At 53.9% G+C, this 18,170-nt stretch overlaps 1 protein-coding gene and 1 long non-coding RNA gene across 4 annotated transcripts; one reads left to right on the top strand and one right to left on the bottom strand.

Moving 5' to 3' along the window:
• Positions 1 to 8,781: 8,781 nt before the first annotated feature.
• On the bottom strand, positions 8,782 to 14,002 carry EVX1 (even-skipped homeobox 1). 3 transcript variants are annotated; one of them, XM_030933169.1, is made up of 4 exons: positions 13,150 to 13,751; positions 12,054 to 12,109; positions 11,276 to 11,532; positions 8,782 to 10,694 (listed from the first exon to the last, which is right to left on the bottom strand). In XM_030933169.1, the coding sequence occupies exons 3-4, from the start codon at positions 11,411 to 11,413 to the stop codon at positions 10,152 to 10,154; spliced, it is 681 nt and encodes a 226-aa protein (XP_030789029.1). In that variant the 5' UTR covers positions 11,414 to 11,532; positions 12,054 to 12,109; positions 13,150 to 13,751; the 3' UTR covers positions 8,782 to 10,151. The 3 variants fall into 3 exon arrangements, with proteins under 3 accessions (XP_030789029.1, XP_010386616.1, XP_030789030.1); XM_010388314.2 differs by lacking the exon at positions 12,054 to 12,109 and having other exon boundaries at positions 13,095 to 14,002; XM_030933170.1 differs by lacking the exon at positions 12,054 to 12,109 and having other exon boundaries at positions 13,150 to 13,853.
• Positions 9,373 to 15,005, top strand: LOC104681884. The gene is made up of 3 exons (XR_750627.1): positions 9,373 to 9,641; positions 14,543 to 14,638; positions 14,912 to 15,005. It is a non-coding gene; the product is annotated as an uncharacterized LOC104681884 (long non-coding RNA).
• The last annotated feature ends 3,165 nt before the right edge of the window (positions 15,006 to 18,170 follow it).

The raw sequence follows: 18,170 nt of genomic DNA, 5'->3' as shown, positions 1-18,170 counted from the left end.
CTCCTGAGCTTAAGGGATCCCCCCACCTCAACCTCCCAAAGTGCTGGGATCACAGGCATGAGCCATCATGTCTGGCCCTGGTTTCCCATTTTTGAGTCAGCTTTTAGCCAAGTTGATTTTACTTGCTGGGCCAGGCAGGGCTAGAAGACCTAACCCAGTATCTGACATGTCACCCCCACAGCATTATATTCGTGCCATATGGCTTTCCATGACTCCAGCTGAAGCTATAACTTCATGGGAAAGAAGTTGGGCAGTGAAGTCAGACTGCAACAGAAAGATTCAAGGGCATAGGGGAAGACAGCCTGGACTGGAGTCTTCGATTCCCTGCTTACTAGCTGTGTGACCTTTCTGGGCTTTCCCCTTTATCTCTATTTTTTTTTTTTTTTTTTTTTTTTTTTTTTTGAGATGGAGTTTCACTCTCGTTGCGCAGGCTGGAGTGCAATGGCACAATCTTGGCTCACTGCAACCTCCGCCTCCCGGGTTCAAGCAATTCTCCTGCTTCAGCCTCCCGAGTAGCTGGGATTACAGGCATGCGCCACCACACCCGGCTAATTTTGTATTTTTAATAGAAACAGGGTTTCTCCATGTTGGTCAGGCTGGTCTCAAACTCCCAACTTCAGGTGATCTGCCCACCTCAGCCTCCCAAAGTGCTGGGATTACAGGCGTGAGCCACCGCGCCCAGCCTCCCCTTTATCTCTAAAGTAGAAATAACAATTTTTATTTCACATAGCTGTGGTGAGAATCAATATGGTCACGTATGTGGAAATACTCTAAACAGAGTAAAGCTGGCCGGGCACAGTGGCTTATGCTTGTAGTCCCAGCACTTTGGGAGGCTGAGGCAGGCAAATCACTTGAGCCTAGTTCAAGACCAGCCTGGGCAACATGGCAAAACCTGGTCTCTACCAATATTTATATATACATACTATATATATATATAAACTAGTTGAGTGTGGTGGCACATGCCTGTAGTCCCAGCTACTTAGGAGGCTGAGACAGGAGGATTGCTTGAGCTCTGAAGGTGAAGGTTTCAGTGATTGGAGATCACACCACTGTACTTCAGCGTGGGTGCTGGGTGACAGAGAAAGTCATTGTCTCAAAAAAAAAAAAAAAAAAAAAGGGGGTGTAAAGCCCACTACGGGAGACAAGGGTCTCCTACTTTCCCTTTTGTCTCTAGGCACCCTCCCCCAGAGTTTTTCAGGATCTCCCATGCTATCCCCTTTCTATTCTGCTTCCTCAGCCTCTTTCCTTGCAATGGTTACTGTCTTGCCTTTCCTACACTCTTTTACAGGGCATTGCAGGAAAAAATGAGAACTGTTGACATAGGAGGGTCTAGATGAAGAAATGGGTGCTTCATTGGATCAGAGGGATCACGCTGATGATCAGAGCAAACAGGTGCTGTCCTAAGCTCTTCATAAATATAAAACCATATAAGCCTCAGAGCTATTATATAAAAGAGGGCCTGTGGGCAGCAGTTTCTAAGACAGCCTCCAGTGATCCCTGCCTCCTGGATTTGATGCCTTCTGTAATCCCCTTTCCTTGAGTGTGGGCTGGATCTACTGACTCACTTCTAACAAATATAATACAGCACAGTGATGGAAAGTCACTTCCAAGATTAGGTAACCAAAAGACTGTAGCTTCCGTCTTGGATGCTTTCTCCCCTCACCACTCTCTCTCTTGCTTATTCAGTCTGAGGAAAGACAGCTGCCACTTTATAAGCTACCGTATGGAGAGGCTCATATGGTAAGGAATAAAGAGAAACCTCTGGCCAACCACCAACAAGGAACTGAGGCCTTCAGCCAAATAGCCCACCAGCAAGGAACTGAATCCTGCCAACAACCCCATGAGTGAGCCCAGAACATATCCTCACCCAGTTGAATCTTTAGATAAGACCACAACCCCAGTGGAATAGCCTGGAGCCAGGAACACACAGCTAAGCTCACTAGATTCCTGACTCACGGAAACTGAGACATGGGTTAGTGAGTTAAGCAGCACTGCCTTCCTTGAGGCTAGATGCCCATCACCCAGAAGCTTGAAAAGTCCCAGCCTAGCAGCTGAGTTTCCTGATTGATGGATTCAGAAAGTAATGTTTCAAAATCAGCTAAAGAGTAAACTTCCTAGGCCGGGCACCTGGCTCATTCCTGTAATCTCAACACTTTGGGACACCAAGGTGGGAGGGTTCATTGAGCCCACGAGTATGAGACCAGCCTGCGTAACACAGCAAGACCCCATCTCTACCCACCAACCAAAAAAAAAAATTAGCCAGGCATGGTGGCACATACCTGTGGCCCTTGCTACTCAGGAGACTGAGATGAGAGGACCACTTGAGCCTGGGAGTTTAAGGCTGCAGTGAGCCCTGATGGGGCCACTGCACTCCAGCCTGAGCAACGGAGCAAGACCCCCACCTCAAAAAGAAAGAGAGAGAGAGATTCCAACTACTGAAACAATATATAAACCAAAAATTGGCAATATTAGATGCATGAGACTTGGGCCTTCTAGTCAAATTCTGCAACCCTTACCTTTTGTTCACTGCCAAATCACCAGGATTCAGGAGGGGACCTTCTCTCTACTCTCCTACATAGTATCTCTGTTAAGGAGCTATTTCTGCAGTACTTATCCACTGATTTCCTTGCCAGTTCAACAAGTTCTTCACAGCTTTTGTCAACGCCCTTACCTTTCCCTCTATAGTTTCTCTACCCTGTACATACATACCCATCCTATTCTATTATCTTTGAAGTTCTTTCTCTTTCATCTTTTGTTATAAAACGTTATATTTGAGAATAACAGGGGAATATGAACTGATATTCTGCTCTCAGTTAAAAAATACATACTGCACCATGACTTGCACAGAGTAAGCCCTCAGATATTTGCTAAATAAAATTCTCTTTGACTGCATCCTGCAAGGTTTGGGGGAGACAGAGCATCTTATAAGGTGTTCAGTTCTCTAACTCTGGTGGGAAGCTGGAGAAAAGAAGAAATGCTATGCATCATCTACATCAAGCCCCATCTCCTGTCTCTCTTACACAGTAGAAAAATGAAGCTGGGAGAATAATGTAATAAAAATTCCACAGCGATTTAGGGGCAGAACCCAAACTAGAAGCCACATCTTCTATCTTCTAATCCAATGCTGATCACATGTAGGCACAAAGTGCCAGATGCATGACATGTGAGGACTGGGAGGCAGGGGATGGCCAACCCTCCTCAAAAGGGGGCCTTTGGTTCAGACCCCAGATGCTCCATGTCTGCCCTCCAGCCAACTACTCAGAGGGTTTGACCTCCACACCTCACTGGGGCTGGCTTCTATGTGGATTTTCTGTTTGACATGTGGAGGAGTTGGACCTGTCCTGGCATAGCAGGACACCCTAAAGAGGGCGCCCAGACCTTCCCTCCTCCTCTACCCCAGGGCTCCTTGCAGGCTGTGCTCCCACCTTCCTCCAGGCTCCAGAGAGCCAGACAGCTCCAGCGCAGGTCTCTGCACCGAGCGGCTTCCAAGTGCCTTGATGAGACGTGTTTAATCTTCCACCAGGATTATTTAACCTCCGCATCCTTGTTAACAAACAGCCATTATTAACGAGATGGTAGACCACATGGGGTGGGTTTGTACAGACAATGAGAGCTCCCTTAGCCTTTCTGCAAGCAAATTCATAGTCGTCAGCGACTCAGCTGCCCCGAACCCTCTTACACAGAAAACTGAGTCGAACCCGGTGATCTGGGCCCTTCCCCACGACCCCCGGGGGTGGAGGCTCCATCCTCTGCAAACAGAGCTACATCTCTCCCTTTCTTCCCTGCCTCCCACTCTCGCTCGCTCTCCCAAGGGGTGGCTACAGTGCGTTATAAATTTTACCTTTCCAGTGTGCAGGAGAGGCGAGAGGAGGCTCTGTCCCAGCTCCGGGCCTGCCTGTCCCCGAGGACACCAATTAAAGACACTAATTGGACAGCAATACATCAAAGTCGCTCCCCGGAGTGAGTCCTCTCAGGGCGCCAGGAACCCGTTAGTTGGGCTTTTGTTTCAAACACAGAAATACAGAGGAAAAAACACGCACACATCTCTACGCGGGCAGGAGTAGGGCGCGTGCTGCGCCGCGTGGGCTTCTCTGTCTCCGCGCTCGCTGGGAGCCTCTCCCTCTCTTCTCTTTTTCCGGCTCGGCACATCAAACGATCGTTCCCGCTTCTCTGTTCTGAGTTCACCTCACTTACTTCTCCAAAGAGCGCCGCCTAGAAGGCCCGCTCTTCTGGGACACGCACACTAACAGAGCCCGCGTAGACGCGGCACACGGTTTTACCCAAGAGCGCCGGTTTCGGGAGAAACAAACGCACCTCCCGCGCACTTCGTTCTGGTCTTTCCCTTAATAGGTTGAGGGAGGGCAAGTAGACACCTGGGGAGGCACCTGTCGCCTGGACTCAACTGCACGGGGTCCTCACGAGGTTCCCGGACGCCTGTAGGAGGAGGGCGACGGAGGGGAACTGGCCTCACCCAGGAGGGGTTATTTCAGGATGCAGAAAGGGACGCTTCGGTGGAGGAAGGAAAGGGTTCTTCTCTGGGGGAACTAGACGCTGCTGCTCACAGGCCCAAAGGCCCCCAGACGAGCCGGCCATGGAAGGGGCTCTGGCCCAGAGGGACCTGAAGCGACCGGGGCGCGCTTCACGTCCCCAAATGGCAAGCGGCGGGGATCGGGGGAGCTGTGGAAACGAGGTGCTTTCCCTGCTATCGTCTTAGAAGGAAGGCCGAGCCTCCAGAGTCCAGAATTTACCAGCAACTTGTGCTGCGCGCGCAACGAGGCCTCCCGACTTCAGCTACAAAGGCCTCAGCGCCCTGTGGGTCAGACCCAGGCCAGGGGGCCTAAGCCCTTTACAGGGAGGGACGGAGACCCGGGCACAAACTGGGACGTCCATGCGGTGAGCGTCCGGAGATCGCTGTTCCTCAGCTTGCCCAGCCCGGGCCACACGCGGCCGCTGCCTGCGCCGGGGAGGCGGGAACCTGAAGCTGGCTAGAGCGAGGCCCGGCCCGAGTAGCCACCGCAGCCACAGCCACCGCGCAGGCTGGTGCGCCGGGGACCCTCGGCCTCACCTGGGCCTTGGGGAGGCCAGAAGTGCCCCTAATCCTACAGGGCCGCGCCCGCTCCTTTCCCTTGGGAAGACAGATTGGAATGGCTGCTTTTGATCCCATTTGTTACCAACCCCGGCATTTGTTTTCCATTTTATAAACGCTTCCCTTTAAGTAATTGTCCCTGTTAACAGCGTATACCTTTCAGCAGCGCTCACTGCGCTATAAATAATCTCGATGAAGATGCAAGGATATGACTTTCACAAGATTGGACAATTGATTCAATCTGTGACCCGCGATAGCGAATAATATTGGAAGGCTATTTAAACAGATGAAGGCCTAAATTGTCTTGCTTGTATCTGAATTAATTTCTCATTCATCATCATTATGAAGTGATTGGTCTACTCAAGCTCTTCAGCCTGCTGGAACGGAGCGGGATTTAAATGAGATTGTAACACAATTTAAATGCTTGCCGACTTTAACGAGGCCAATTGAGCAGCTGCAATAAATACAAATATTTTTCTAAACAGCCTTGTTTTAAATAATTACTTAATGCTTTCATGTTTTTTTTTAAGTGGCAATCTTTCTCCCTCTCCTGCTCCTGCTCAGAATATCACACATTTATTTGCTGAGAAGGTGATTTTGGAAACGACTTTGTGTTTCTGTTTGCTTTGTAGACAGTAGAATGTGTTTTGTGATTGGGTTTTGTTTTGTTTTGACTTTTTCTCAGAGTCAACATTTCCAGGGTCCCTCAAACTGGCACAAATGGTGAGCTGAGCCTTAGTTTTACCCTAAAACAGTCTTCTCTGCTGCCCCCGCAGAGCTTGGGAGGAGCTGAGTGATGGAAGAAATTTGTCGTTTGGATCTAGTCACTTATCCAGATGCAGTTTAGCTGGGTTTTGCAAACGAATCCGTGTGATTGCTTTTACAAATGACACCCTGAAGAGTGGCATTGTTTCTGATTTGTACTGATGACCGTCATCATCTTGAACAAATCGGAATTCCAACATATCCCGAAGGTGTCCCTTAGGAAGCTCAATCTGCAAGCAGTTTGGCTTCCTGCAAATCAAAAGGAGTAGGTGGAGGCTGACTGAGGATTTCTTTGTTAGGGAAGGGGCACAGAAAGAGAACTTTGCCATAACAAATGGTGGCAGGATGGCGGAGGAGGGGATTGGTAATTAGAGAAATGCCAATTTTGTGGCCTCAACCTCCTTTCTCTCCTATCTGTACCCCTACTCCTACTCTTTCCTCTACCTATCTGGGGTGATGGTGTATGGAGAGGATGCTAAGATCCCTACTTTGAGAATGCCATCCGTCTGGACACCTTTGACAGCAACGGTCCACCGCGACACTCACGTTCATTCTCCGGCAGACATATGGCGGCTGGTGTTTCCTCAGTTGGGGAATAATGGAAGCAACCAAGCGGGAGAAGCCTGAGAAACAAAAGAATCTTTTAAACTTTAGTGAAAGGGCTGGGGTTGGGGATGTGGGGGGACACTCGACTTACTGTGAGGACCTGAGTCCCATTTGGGGGTGACTGTCTAATACCATGTCCCCCCCGGAAGGCCTAGGGCAAAGAGATTCATTCTGAATCTCTTCTCCCTCAATCCCTAGTCGAGGGAGAGGGACTGCATGTCTGGAGAGTGCGGATCCTAGTTTCAAACCTAGGAAGGTGGAGTGGACATAATCACTAAAGAAACCATTCAGGGGCATGCCACATTGGACAACAGGATCAAACTGTAGGATAAAAAAAAATAGGGACAAGGTTGCAGAAACCAAGTAGTGATTTGCTATGTAACTGAGGAATTTAATGCCAGAGTTAGGGAGCTGCTGGCCAGAATCATTTTGTCTTCAAGGCTCTGCGGAGCTCATCCTCTTTATCCTGTTGTTTAAAATGAGCATTATCCCAAACATATGCAATGCAATCAGTTTGGTCACACTTACAAGAACACGCTTTAATAAGGCAATCAATCACATGCTAACAAGCCAGCAATTGCCAGGGGCCGGTGCGCACTCGGGCTGCGGGGTGGCCAGCCTTGCCCAGCTGGACGAATCTGGGCTGGGCGCTGGACCACGCTCCCAGGCCCTGCCGGCCAGCTGGAATAGAAGAGCCCTGGGAAAGCATGAGTCGGGAGTGAGGTGTCAGGTTTCACTGGGGGTTACCTCAGAATCTGTGCCCCAAAACAGGGTGAGAGAAGAGGAAGTGGGAGCCAGGAGCTCATAGCTACATCGGCCACTAATAGCTGTGTAGACCTGGAGTTTCTATTTTCCCACCTGCAAAATGGAACCGAGATGAGGCAAAGCCAACACTGAGAAAGTTGAAAAATGAAAACAACATCATGGTAGGTCCTGGTCTAGCCTTCTGTTTTACAGATAAGGAGGTTGTGATTGTGAAGGGGTAGTACCTTTTTCAAGTCAACTCCCACTTCCTCCCTGCTACCACTCAAATGGAACGTGTCATGCCAGATGGGGTTGCCTGATGCAAGTGGGCTAAGAATGTTTGGGGGGGAGGGGGAGGGAGAAGGTTTGCCTAGTGCCAAACCGCAAACCTTGGCAAAAGGGAAATTTCATTATGAAGTAATGAGAAATTCCTCCTGGCAAGATGTATTGTTATATCTTCCACTTCAATTTGGAGGAAGAGAGGCTCAATTACCCAGAAAATACAGTCAATTAAAGGCTGCTGATTGGACACGAAGCCGGATCATTGATCTTGTACTTTCCAATATCGCTGCAGACACCTCATTTTCCCTCCCTATTAACTGAAAATACGCCTGGCATTAAGGCAACCCGCAGCCCATTTACCTGTCGCAAGCAATCTCTGCCCAACGTGGAGCAACGCAAAATTTACCGGGATTTGGCACTCAGGAGCTTTTGGCTGCAGGGGAGGGGGTGCTGGAAACCTCAGGGCACAATTTGCTTGGGAGGGCACCAGATACTGTGTGCAGGAGGATTTGCTGTGGAACCCAAGGAGGGAGGAGGGCATTTGAGGAGTCTCTATGTGCTGGCAGATATAGTGGCAGAGGACCCCTCGTGTCTATGCAATCCAGAGCCTCCTGGACTCCCAGAAGGCTCTCATCTCTCCCCTGTTTGGGTGGAACTTCACACCCAGCCACATTTGGCCCTCCTTTGGGGGGTGCAGGTGGGGGCTGGAAGGTAGCTTCTGAGCACTGCCTTTCCTCTTGTCCTAATCCCTCAGAATCCCACCCTCAAGATGACTTCCAGTCTGAGGACAATTCAGACCAAGATGATCCCAACCAAGAAGCCTTGCTCCCTGCTGTCCTCCACCCTCAAGTGTGGACCCAGCTTGACCAGAACTCAGCTCTCTGCAGTACTCAGGCTGCACTGCCACTGCCCCACTCACCTTCCTTTGGGCTGGGGTGGAGGCAGGTTGCTCAGAGACCACAACTTGGGTCCCCTTTCAGTTGCTCAAAGGATTGGAACAACTGGAGAAGAAACCACAGGGGTGGGCCCCTGGCAGCATTCAGCTGCCACTTTACGCAGGAAAGGCTCCCCACATACCCAAAATTAAGGAAACATGCACCCCAGGACAGCTTGGAGCCTGCCTTCTCCACCTCCATGCAATGTCTGTTTGGAGCCTACCAATGACAGAGGCTTGGAAGACTCTGTGGGTCCATCTTTTGGTTCCTTTCCTACTGAAACCCATGGTGGCTGAACTAGCAATTTAAAAAGTCAATTAAGAGCTGCTTGCTGCCACAAAAACTAAAATGCTAAAGTGAGAATTATGTCCAGCTTTTATTGCAATACGGTTAACGAATCATAACAGCAAGTTCTTTGGGCTTCAAAGGAAAACCCCAAACCAAACCAAATTCATTCCCTACAAGAAGAATCACTCCCTCTCAGTCAGGGTGAAGCTTGCATTGGGTGTACACGTTCTCTTCTTCCTCAAAAACTGGCTGCAAGGATGAGTGTGGGAGTGAGGATTTGGGAGTGGCTCTAAACAAACCCTGGTGGAGGGTACAGACAGGGTCCCCAGAAGGGGCAGAAGGCTCCCACTGGTATCTGAAAGTCAAGCTCCAGTGGTAGCTTGGGAAGAAAATGAGAAAAAGTTGTAAAATGCCCAATGCAAAGGGTAGGGCCAGAAAACTCCTGGTGAAGTGAAGGTGAACAAGCAAAGGATGAAAATTGCCTACAATTTACCGCCAGATACTGAGAGAGGGAGGTGAAGTTCTCACTCCCTAAGCTCTTCCCTGGGCGCCTTGTTAACAGCTCCAGCTCTGGGCTCAGTGGCCAGCTCCGTGTTGATCATTATTACACATTCAACATTCATAAACCCTCCTCGCACACATCACTTGCTAATCAGGGTGTGTGCTGGGCCCAGGGAAAAAAGGCTTGGCCTCATAGAAGCGGCAAAGGGCTCCTGGGGCATCTGCAGCCTCCCTGGCCAACAAAAAAGTGGGGGCAGGGAGAGATGCAGCCGCAAGTTGAGAGGTGTCACAAAGCTGGGAATGAGGAAGGAGATCTGGTGCTGGCAGACGCCAGACCCAGAAGATGCTGTGTAGTCGAGGCTCCAGGTTCCATGCCAAGGGGCCGGATTCTCCCCAGCAGTAAATAATCCCTCACTCTCTCCTCCAAATGACTGGTATGTTGCCATCCACCAGCCCCTTGTCATGCCTTGGAAAGGCTGGCAAAGATTAATCTCTACCTGCTCTGCATACACAGCATTTTGTTCAGACAGACAGCAATTTCCCTTTCCAGTGCTTGGGTCTTGGCTGGGGAGAGGGGGCCCGGTGAGAAGGGAGTGTGAGATGGAGGGTGATGGGCCGAGGGGCCGGATATTGATTGCTGTTGCTGCTAAGTTTTGTTTAGCTTTGGAGCTACAGCCTCGACCCTGATAGGGGGCGGTGGGTCCGGAGGCCGCCCCGGAGGAAGGTCTCTCAACCTCTGCTTCCTTATCCCCACTCCTGCTCCCCAAACGCGCCAGCCACGGCCACTTCCTAGGCTTTCCAATTCTCGCGGCCGGATCCCGCTGGTCCTTTTCCGCCCTCTCTTTTCCCCCTTGGCTTCCTAGAGGCGAGGAGCGAGAGGCTGAGTCCCGGGGATGGGGGTGACCCCACGGGCGTCCTGGAGCCGGCAGCCGGCCGGAGGCCCCTTATCTAGTGAGGGGCACCTCCTCCCTCTGGTCCAGCGCGACGGAGGAGGCCTTGCTGAGCACCGAGGGCGCGAAGGTGAGGAAGGAGTCCGAGCGGGAGGTGGAGGCACAGGTGAAGTCCGAGGCGGCGGCAGCCCGGGGTGCCAGCCCGTTGGCCGGGCCGCTGTGACAGGCGAGGCAGGAGCAAGGGCCGCCGGCCGAGGCGCCCAGTCCGTGCGCGGGCCCGGGATAGAGCGGCGGGTGACGGAAGGCGCACAGCAGTTCGGGCCGCGGGTAGGGCTGCGACAGCACGCGGAACGTGTCGAGCGGGCGCAGCGGGCCGCTGAAGGGCGAGGCGGCGGCGGCGGAGGCAGCGGATGCGGCGCCCAGGCCCACAGGCGAGTAGTAGGGCAGGGGCAGGTGAGACGGGAAGGGGTAGGGCAGGCCGCCCGCGGCTGCAGCATGGCTCATCATGTAAGTGTAGAAGGCGGGGTCCGCCGGGTGCGGCCACGTCATGGCCAGGCGCTGCCGCTTGTCCTTCATGCGCCGGTTCTGGAACCATACCTGGGGAGAGGAGCGGGGCAGGTTCGGCACCTGGACTCGGCCCGATAGTCAGAGGCCAGAAGTCTGGTCCCGCTCCGGGGACAGTGTTCTCAGGGCAGGAAGAGTCAAAGCAGACACCAGCTGGGTAGAGACGGACCCCACCACCACCACCACCTGGAGCTGGAATCCCTCCAGAGAGGTTTGGGGAGTGAATCCAGCCCGCTCCCTCCTTCCCTCTGCCCAGGTGGCCAGGCCCCGGGGTGCCAGAGGCCGGTGTGTGTACGGGAGGAGCAGTGAGAGGACGTGGACTCAATTGGTCTGCGGCCGCAGACAGCGTGTCCCCAGAAACTACCTTGTCACCCGCACAGGCACTCTATACCCTCCCCCTACTCCCACCCCCTGTCTATTTAACCAGGAAAGAGACAGAGTTAACCACATGGCAGGAATGCCTGCCTAGGAGCCGTCACGAGGTTCAATCTGCTCGCGCTGGGCAGGGAGACCCCAGGCCAGATTCCTGGCCTGCGGTTTATGGAGTGGGCAGTTGGTATTTACTTCCCGCTAAGTAGGTGCACATCCGCCTCCCCAGCCTGGACCTAGCATACCTTGATGGTGGTTTCCGGCAGGTTTAGGGCGGCAGCCAGCTCGCATCTCCGCGGCCTGGATACGTAGTTCTCCCGGTAGAATTCCTTCTCCAGCCGCGCAATCTGCTCTCGGGTGAAGGCGGTGCGGTAACGACGCATCTGGTCACTGGCGCTGCACGCCAGGGTGCCTTGCGAGCCGCCCCCGCCACCGCCGCCGTTGCTCTTGGAGGTCTCGCTTCCTCCGTTCGGACTGCCGACCAACGCCTCGGAGCCGGACCCTGCACAGCGACAGACACAGACACACAAATGCCACTGAAGTGGGGCTGTAGGCCTAAGGTGGGAGGGTGATTTGGGAAGGGACACCCTGCCAGCCACTCCGATAACTGTTTCTGCTAGGGTACTGCGGCCTCTGGGGGAACCCAAGAAGGGAAGATAAGGGCCTGCCCTTGATTGGGTAGGTAGAGGTCTTTGGGGAGGCCTTCCCTTCCTCTAAGGCATTCTGGATACAGGGGTTCCCAGTCGCCCTTTCCACCTGCCCTGGGGCATAGGAGAGCTTTCTGCCTCCCGTTGGCAGGGGTGGGCAAGGGTGTGCACTTCTGACAGGCACATGAGTTGAGATGCACCTTTGTGCTAGAGCGTTGTAAACTCTGGGTCAAGTGCATTGTAGTATGCTGAGCAATCAGAGAGTTTCTTTGCTCTTCTGTGTGCCAAGCTGCCAGAACAGGTGTGGGAATGTGTACTAGGTTCCGTGTATTGCAGGGCTGGAGTGAGAATGCTTGTTGAGTATCTTATTTATTACCTTAGTATATGTGAGTGAAGTGCAGGTTGTTCTGAGGGCAGGTTGTGGGAAGGAGGCTGGGTGAAACTGGTGATAAGACAGTAAGGGGTATTCAACAAGGTGTTGGCTGCCAAGGCCAGGGGGTGGTCTTTCTTCCCTCCCAGGCTCTTTCCACCCACTCCTGCAGTTCTATGGAGGAGTGTCTGCTGGTGGGCTCCCCTCTCCGCCCCCACCCCCAGTTTTCCACCCCTGTCTGGGGAGGTGGATTGTTGGCACAGAGGGAAACTCCCTTCCCAGCTATCCACCCCCTTCCCATTAGCCTTTGGTGGGGAGGGGTTCTCCAGTTAAACCAGCCCCCGTTTGGGCCTACCTCTGAGAAGGGTGGGGCTCCAGCCCCCTGCAGCTCCTTTTCCTTTGGGTGGAGAAGCGGGACTAGGAAGGAAAGGGGAAGGGGGGAGGACCCGATCTCTGCCTTTTCAAATGCAACCGGAGACCAAAGGCAATTAGACCATTGGGACCATTTCCGACCTGGCGCCGCCAAGCCCGGGAAGTGACAAGGTAATTTAGACCTCTGACCGACGTGCAAACTGGTCGGAGGGCTGCAGCACCCGGGCTGCCCAAGTGGGCCGCAATTTTACGGTCCTTTATGGACTCCTGGCTTCCGCGCCTCCATGCCTCTTACACCCCGCCAGCCACAAACTGCCCGGACCGGCGTTTGATCTTGCCCTCGCCTGGAGAAAGTGTCTTCCCCTAGCAGTTGAAGCATTCCCCGAGCAGTTGAAACACTGGGGGCTTGGGGTGAGCTTTGAATCCCCCAAGTCCAGGACTTGCATCCGCGCCTACTCCACCCCACACTCAAGGCACTGCTGTCACCCTTAGTCCCGCCAATGCCAGAACACAGTAGGAGACCCCCGCCAGAAAGCAGATAGCAGGGAGAGTTGCTCAGGTGGGTCCCCCCAGCCATCCTGCCCTAGGGGAAGGGAGTGTCTTCCTCCTGGCCTGCGCCGAAGTGAAGGGTGGGCGCAATGGGAGGCCCGAGGAGCGGAGGGGCGCGGTGGCTACCTTTGCTGTGCTGGTACTCGGCGTTCCCGGTGGCGCAGTCCGGGGTGCAGCTCACCTCGATTTCTTCATAGAAATCCGACTCGGTGTCCGAGCTACTGGGTTGCCCCTGGCCGGAGAGGCTGTCGACGGAGGGGGCCGGGGGTCCCGGGCCAAGCATGGCCGCCCCGGCTACCCGGGGCTCGGCGCCCGGCCCCGCCGCGCTGCCTGCGAGTCCATCTACCGGCTCCTCCTCCGGGCCTCCCCCGCCGCGCTCCCGGGTGGCCGGAGGGACGGCCCGAGGGCTCAGGCAACCACGGGGCACCATCTTCTCGGGCGGCTCAGGCAGCGGGCTGCCCACGGCTTCGGACAAATTGGAGACCCTCTTGCCAACCAGAGTGCCAAGCTGACCCCCATCCAGAAACACAACCATGTCCTTTCGGCTCTCCATCCCGGGGCTCTCCGGTAGGGGAGGGGAAAGCCCCAAGTGAGTTCCTAACCCCGGCTCCCTGGGTCTCCAGCGGCCGGACGGATCTTGGTTGCAGGAGGGAGAAAGAGAGGCCGGGTTACTGGGACCGCGCAGAGCGGCTGGAGCGAGGTGCGTACCGCGACCGCGGCGGTGGCGGTGGTGAGCTAGGGTCACCTTGTGATGCGAGCGCTCCTCTGTGCCGCACCGCCTCTGGGAGGAAGCCCCATTGCCCTCTTCTTTCTAAGCTGTCATCCTCCTGCTGCAATCGTCATTACAGTACCGCTGGTGACGCCACTCGGCGAGCGCAAGTGGATAAATAGAAACGTCTGCCACAGAGAAGATGAAAGGAGACCCGCAGCTAATGGCTCGGCAGTGATGCGCCAGGTGTGGGCCTCGCTCGAATGGGGAGGAGAGTGTGAAAACAGACAGAAAGACACACACACTGAGAGAGGGAGACACCCAGGCAGAGGGGATGCAAATGGAATTCCGCAGAAAGAAAAGAGAGCTTAACGCGCGCGGCGAGTTCCGCAGGGGCAGCGGGACTCGGTAATTAAATACGTTTTTGATTTTTTTCTTTTATTGTTGTTTTGATTTTTGTTTTCTTAACTTGGTGCCTTGATCTAACACCGATGAAAGAATCCATAACTGCATTTTAGAAGTGTGAAGCCCAGCTTACACGCCTCAATTCTGTCGGCATTATTACAACTGTCTGCCCCTGGCAGCTAACCTCAAACTGGCTGAAAAGTCTTTTTACAAGCTATGGAAAAATGTATCCCCCCGCCCCAAGTTGACTGGAGAGCTTGAGGCTGGGCCATCTTTTCCTCTCTTCTCCTCCCTCTCCCTACCCACCTCTGTCTCCTTACTCCTGGGAACTAAACTTTGCTATTTTTCTTCCCCAAGGGGCAAGAAATAAATACCTTACTTTTTTCTTAAATTTAAAGACCCACCTTGGCTGCTGTAAGAGTGTGTGCTGATTTCTTTTAAATACCTCCTTCCCATCTAGATGGCCTTAAGTTTTCCACAGCCTGGCTTCATCTTGAGACGGCTATTCGTAGAAGAAGTCGGTTTCCTGTTTGCCTGGGCCTCGCCTGCACTCCAGGTATGTTGGGTGGGGAGAGGTTCTAAGAGTTGTCTTTTTTTTTCCTTGCCCATATTTTAAGGTATTCATTCAGAATCAACGAATTCTCCTGGAAAGAGGTTTTCCAAATGAAGAGGCCCCAGGAAATGCGGCCCCTGCTGTGGCAGTACTAGAGGCCCCTAGCTGGGAGAAGGCAGTAGCTTTCATTGCAGTATTTTGGGCAGGGGTTCAGTCTCCCGGAGCACAAAAAGGTTGGGGTTCATAGAAGTTTGACTCATAAGGTCGTCTCCCAAGTCCCTGCCCAGGGGCAGTGGTCCCTGTCTCCAAAAGTGGATGGCCTTTGAGGTAGAAGAGAGTGAAGTCACTGAAAATGCCCTAAAACAGCAAGTAAGTAGGGGCTCTGATGAAGGGCAGGAGGTGGGGGCAGGGGTTGTGGAACTTGATATTTGGGGGCTGCCATAGGCCTCTCTTGGCTCCTCTCCCAGGGAAGAAGCTTGAATAGAACTCCTACAAACTGACACTTTGAGCTCCAAGCAAGTGTGCTGGGGCCAGTTGGGTGGACTAAGTCTATCCCCACATTGCTGAGGGCAGGAGGTGGGCACCTTCTATGCTCAATCTCCCTTTCTCCGCCTCCTCCCCAAGAGCTTCTAGCCCTAGGCAGCCAGCTGCAAAGGGCAGCCCAGCACCTCCCTTCTTTCCATGTCCCTAGCAAACGCCCAGCTTTTACAGGTAAGTCCTCTTCCATGACCTTTTTGTCTGTTATCTCCTACTTTTCTCTCCTGTTTCTCCTTCTGTATTATTCTCCCTCTTTGCTTCTCTCCTCCATCTTCCTATCCATAGGGTTAAGGAAGGTAGAGGAAGTAAGGGGTCCAAAGAAAGACAGTTTTCTCTCCACTCTGGCTTTCCACTTCTCCTTCAGTCTAAGATGCTCATTAATCTTGCCTGGGGACAGAGGCAGTGGGATCCAGAAGGTGGTGTCCACATATATATCTCCACTCTTTGGGACTCCTGAAGCCACTGTGTGCTGAGCACTGCTAGCCCCAAAATCCAGGGAAATGTTTTAGATGTGAGAGGAGCAATTGAGAGTGGGGGAGTCAAATCCTGGAACCTTTTGCTGCCTTGAAGAGCTGTCCAGGGATTCTATCATGCTCTGTCCTCCCTACGAGCAGCCACAGCCTGAGGCAGCACCTGGCTTGCTCTCTTTCCTGTCAATGGCAAGCCCCCTGGGCATCTGTCTTAGAGCTGCCAAGGTTGCCTACTCTCTATAGGGTCCTCCAGCACTGGGCCTTGGTGGTGGTGCCCACCCTCCTTTCCTCCTTGAGCACTTCACCTTCTCACGGGCAGCCTGCTGCCCCCATCTCCTGGGGGCTGGGTCCTCAGAGGGACTCCTAGCTCCCCACCCCACCCCCAGCTCTGCACTCAATGAGAATCCTCTGTTTGATCCTCTTTTCCTCTGGGTGAGATGAAAGCCGAGTAGGAGAGATCAAGGAGCGCTACTTAGTCTCCTTCCTGGGTCGGGCCCAACAGAGCAGGGCTTTTACATCCCGGGGAGAGGGCTGGATGGAGCTGAGGACAGGCTTTTCAGAGGGAGGTTGCCTCCCTTGGGCTCCAGATCTGAAGCTTCAGGGACACATCCCCTCAGCCCAAAGCCTTCTCCAGCCCTCTCTCGACTTCTGCCCCGCCCTTTCAAAGCTGACTGTTTCTCCAGTCTTAGGAGCGTAGGGAACCACCCCCACTCCCGCCCCTTTCCGCCGGCGCATTAGGGGGAAAACGTTTTAACCAAATGTCACTTCTTCCAAAAGCATCCTTTCATCAACGTCACATTAAGAGTGGTTGGGTTTTTAAAGGAAAGAAGACAAAAAAAGAGGACTGGATAAGAGCACTGCTTTGGTTTTTTGGGTGGTGAGTGTGGGGGGAGTATTTAATAACGTCATTATCATTGTATCGTGAAGGTTATTCGCGGCACAGCTCGAGAAGGAAGGTAAATTCCGAGAGCAAGTGAAGCCTTGCACAACCCCATTAAGCCTGGGCAATCCCGTAACAGCGGAGAAGGGGTGATAGCAGGTGAGGTGGAGGCCGCTCCAGGCCCGGTGCCTTCTCATTTCCCGCGGCGGGGAACACCCATCCCCCACCTGCCACACGGCAGGCCCCCAGTCCCTTCCCCGCCGGGGCGACGGGCTCCGATCCAGCCGGCTCCTCTCGGATTGAAATTCTCGGGACTTCAAAAGCTCCCAGCTTGGCTTCCGCCGGGGCTGGGCTGGGCTGGGCTGGCCTGGGCCGGGGTGGGGGTGGGGGTGGGGGTGGGGGTGGGGGTGGGTGGGAACCCCGGGGAGGCGACGGAGATAAGGTGCGCGGGTCGTTTTAAATGGAATCGGAAGCCGGGTCTAGGCCCCCAGACGCGCTGGTCAGCTGGAACAGCTTTGCTCCTCAAGAAAACCGGGCTCAGGAAAGCGGCGCCTGTGGGGCCTGCCTCCGCGGTCTGTCCGCCCGGCTCGGGGGAGACGGCCCATGGCCCAGATCGCCCTCCCCAGCCTGCAGCGGGCCTTTCAACAGCCACAGGGGCCCGAGAAGGGAGAGAGCGAGGAGTCCTGCGCCCGGGGCCAGGAGCTGGCTTGTCGGCTCAGGTGTCGGTGAAAACGCGATCAGGAAAAAAAATGTTTTCGCTTCTCTTTGGTTAAAAAGTAAGAACAAAGGGAGCTACCTTCTAAACAATAAGCGTGGTCTGGCTGTCGTGAATATTAGTCTTGGGCCCTCTATCATCTTCCAGCCCGTGGTGGGGGCGCTAGCCGTCGAAGTTCTCGGACTGCTGGGTCCTCGCGGTGGGGACAGCCGGAGGTGGGTGATTCTGGGACCCAGTTCCCCCTTCTGCCATGACAGCTGCTGATGTCCCTCTGGGAACCTGGTGCCACTGCTGGGTGCACCCCTGGGGAATAAGGTCGAGTGGATCTCACACTTGCAGGTCGATCAGGGTTGACCACTCCCCTCACCTCCTTGCACTGCAGTGGAATCTGCTGAGAAAGTCGGTGGCAGCCGTGCAACTGTGGCAGGCACCATGGAACAGTTTCTCCTTCAGACAGGGGGAAACTGTTCTGGAACTCTGATTTCGAAGAGTACCCCCTCCTCCACCTTCCTGGAACTGAGGGCCAGGTGCCTGAGACAGGAAGCTAGATGCCTCTCAGGTCTGGGAGGCAGCTGGCCCTGCTGCACACCTGCCAGTACACCTGTCTGCCTGGGCTCCTTGAGGCCAGCGTGGTAGCTTCCTGGCCCTGTGCTAAGGATGTCTGGTCCACAACCCCATGCCCACCACTGGCCCATCCTGGAGCTGGAGGACTCAGGGTGAGACTGGCAGCTGAGGACCTCCCCAAGCTCAAGGCTTGCCCCCACCTCAGCCACTGACTGGAAGGGCCCAATGCAGTTTGTTTGTGTCCAAGAGCAATTCTGCAACACCCAAGCACCCAAAGGCTCAGACATCTCCCTCCCCAACCCTAGCAGAGATGCTATGGATTCTTCTTCATCATTATTGTCCTAAAGTTCACTTTTATTACTAAGAACA

This window comes from Rhinopithecus roxellana, chromosome 6 (genome assembly GCF_007565055.1).
Source record: "Rhinopithecus roxellana isolate Shanxi Qingling chromosome 6, ASM756505v1, whole genome shotgun sequence".
NCBI lineage: Eukaryota > Metazoa > Chordata > Mammalia > Primates > Cercopithecidae > Rhinopithecus > Rhinopithecus roxellana.
Note: the sequence above shows the minus strand (reverse complement) of the source record. Positions and strands in the feature narration are given on the sequence as shown.

Excerpts from the sequence above, each read along its gene's own strand:
- EVX1 (XM_010388314.2), bottom strand. The coding sequence starts at position 13,521 with ATGGAGAGCCGAAAGGACATGGTTGTGTTTCTGGATGGGGGTCAGCTT. Across the intron at positions 11,533-13,094 it reads CGAGTACCAGCACAGCAAAG|GGTCCGGCTCCGAGGCGTTG; the intron begins GTAGCCACCGCG and ends GTCGCTGTGCAG. Across the intron at positions 10,695-11,275 it reads TGCCGGAAACCACCATCAAG|GTATGGTTCCAGAACCGGCG; the intron begins GTATGCTAGGTC and ends TCCTCTCCCCAG.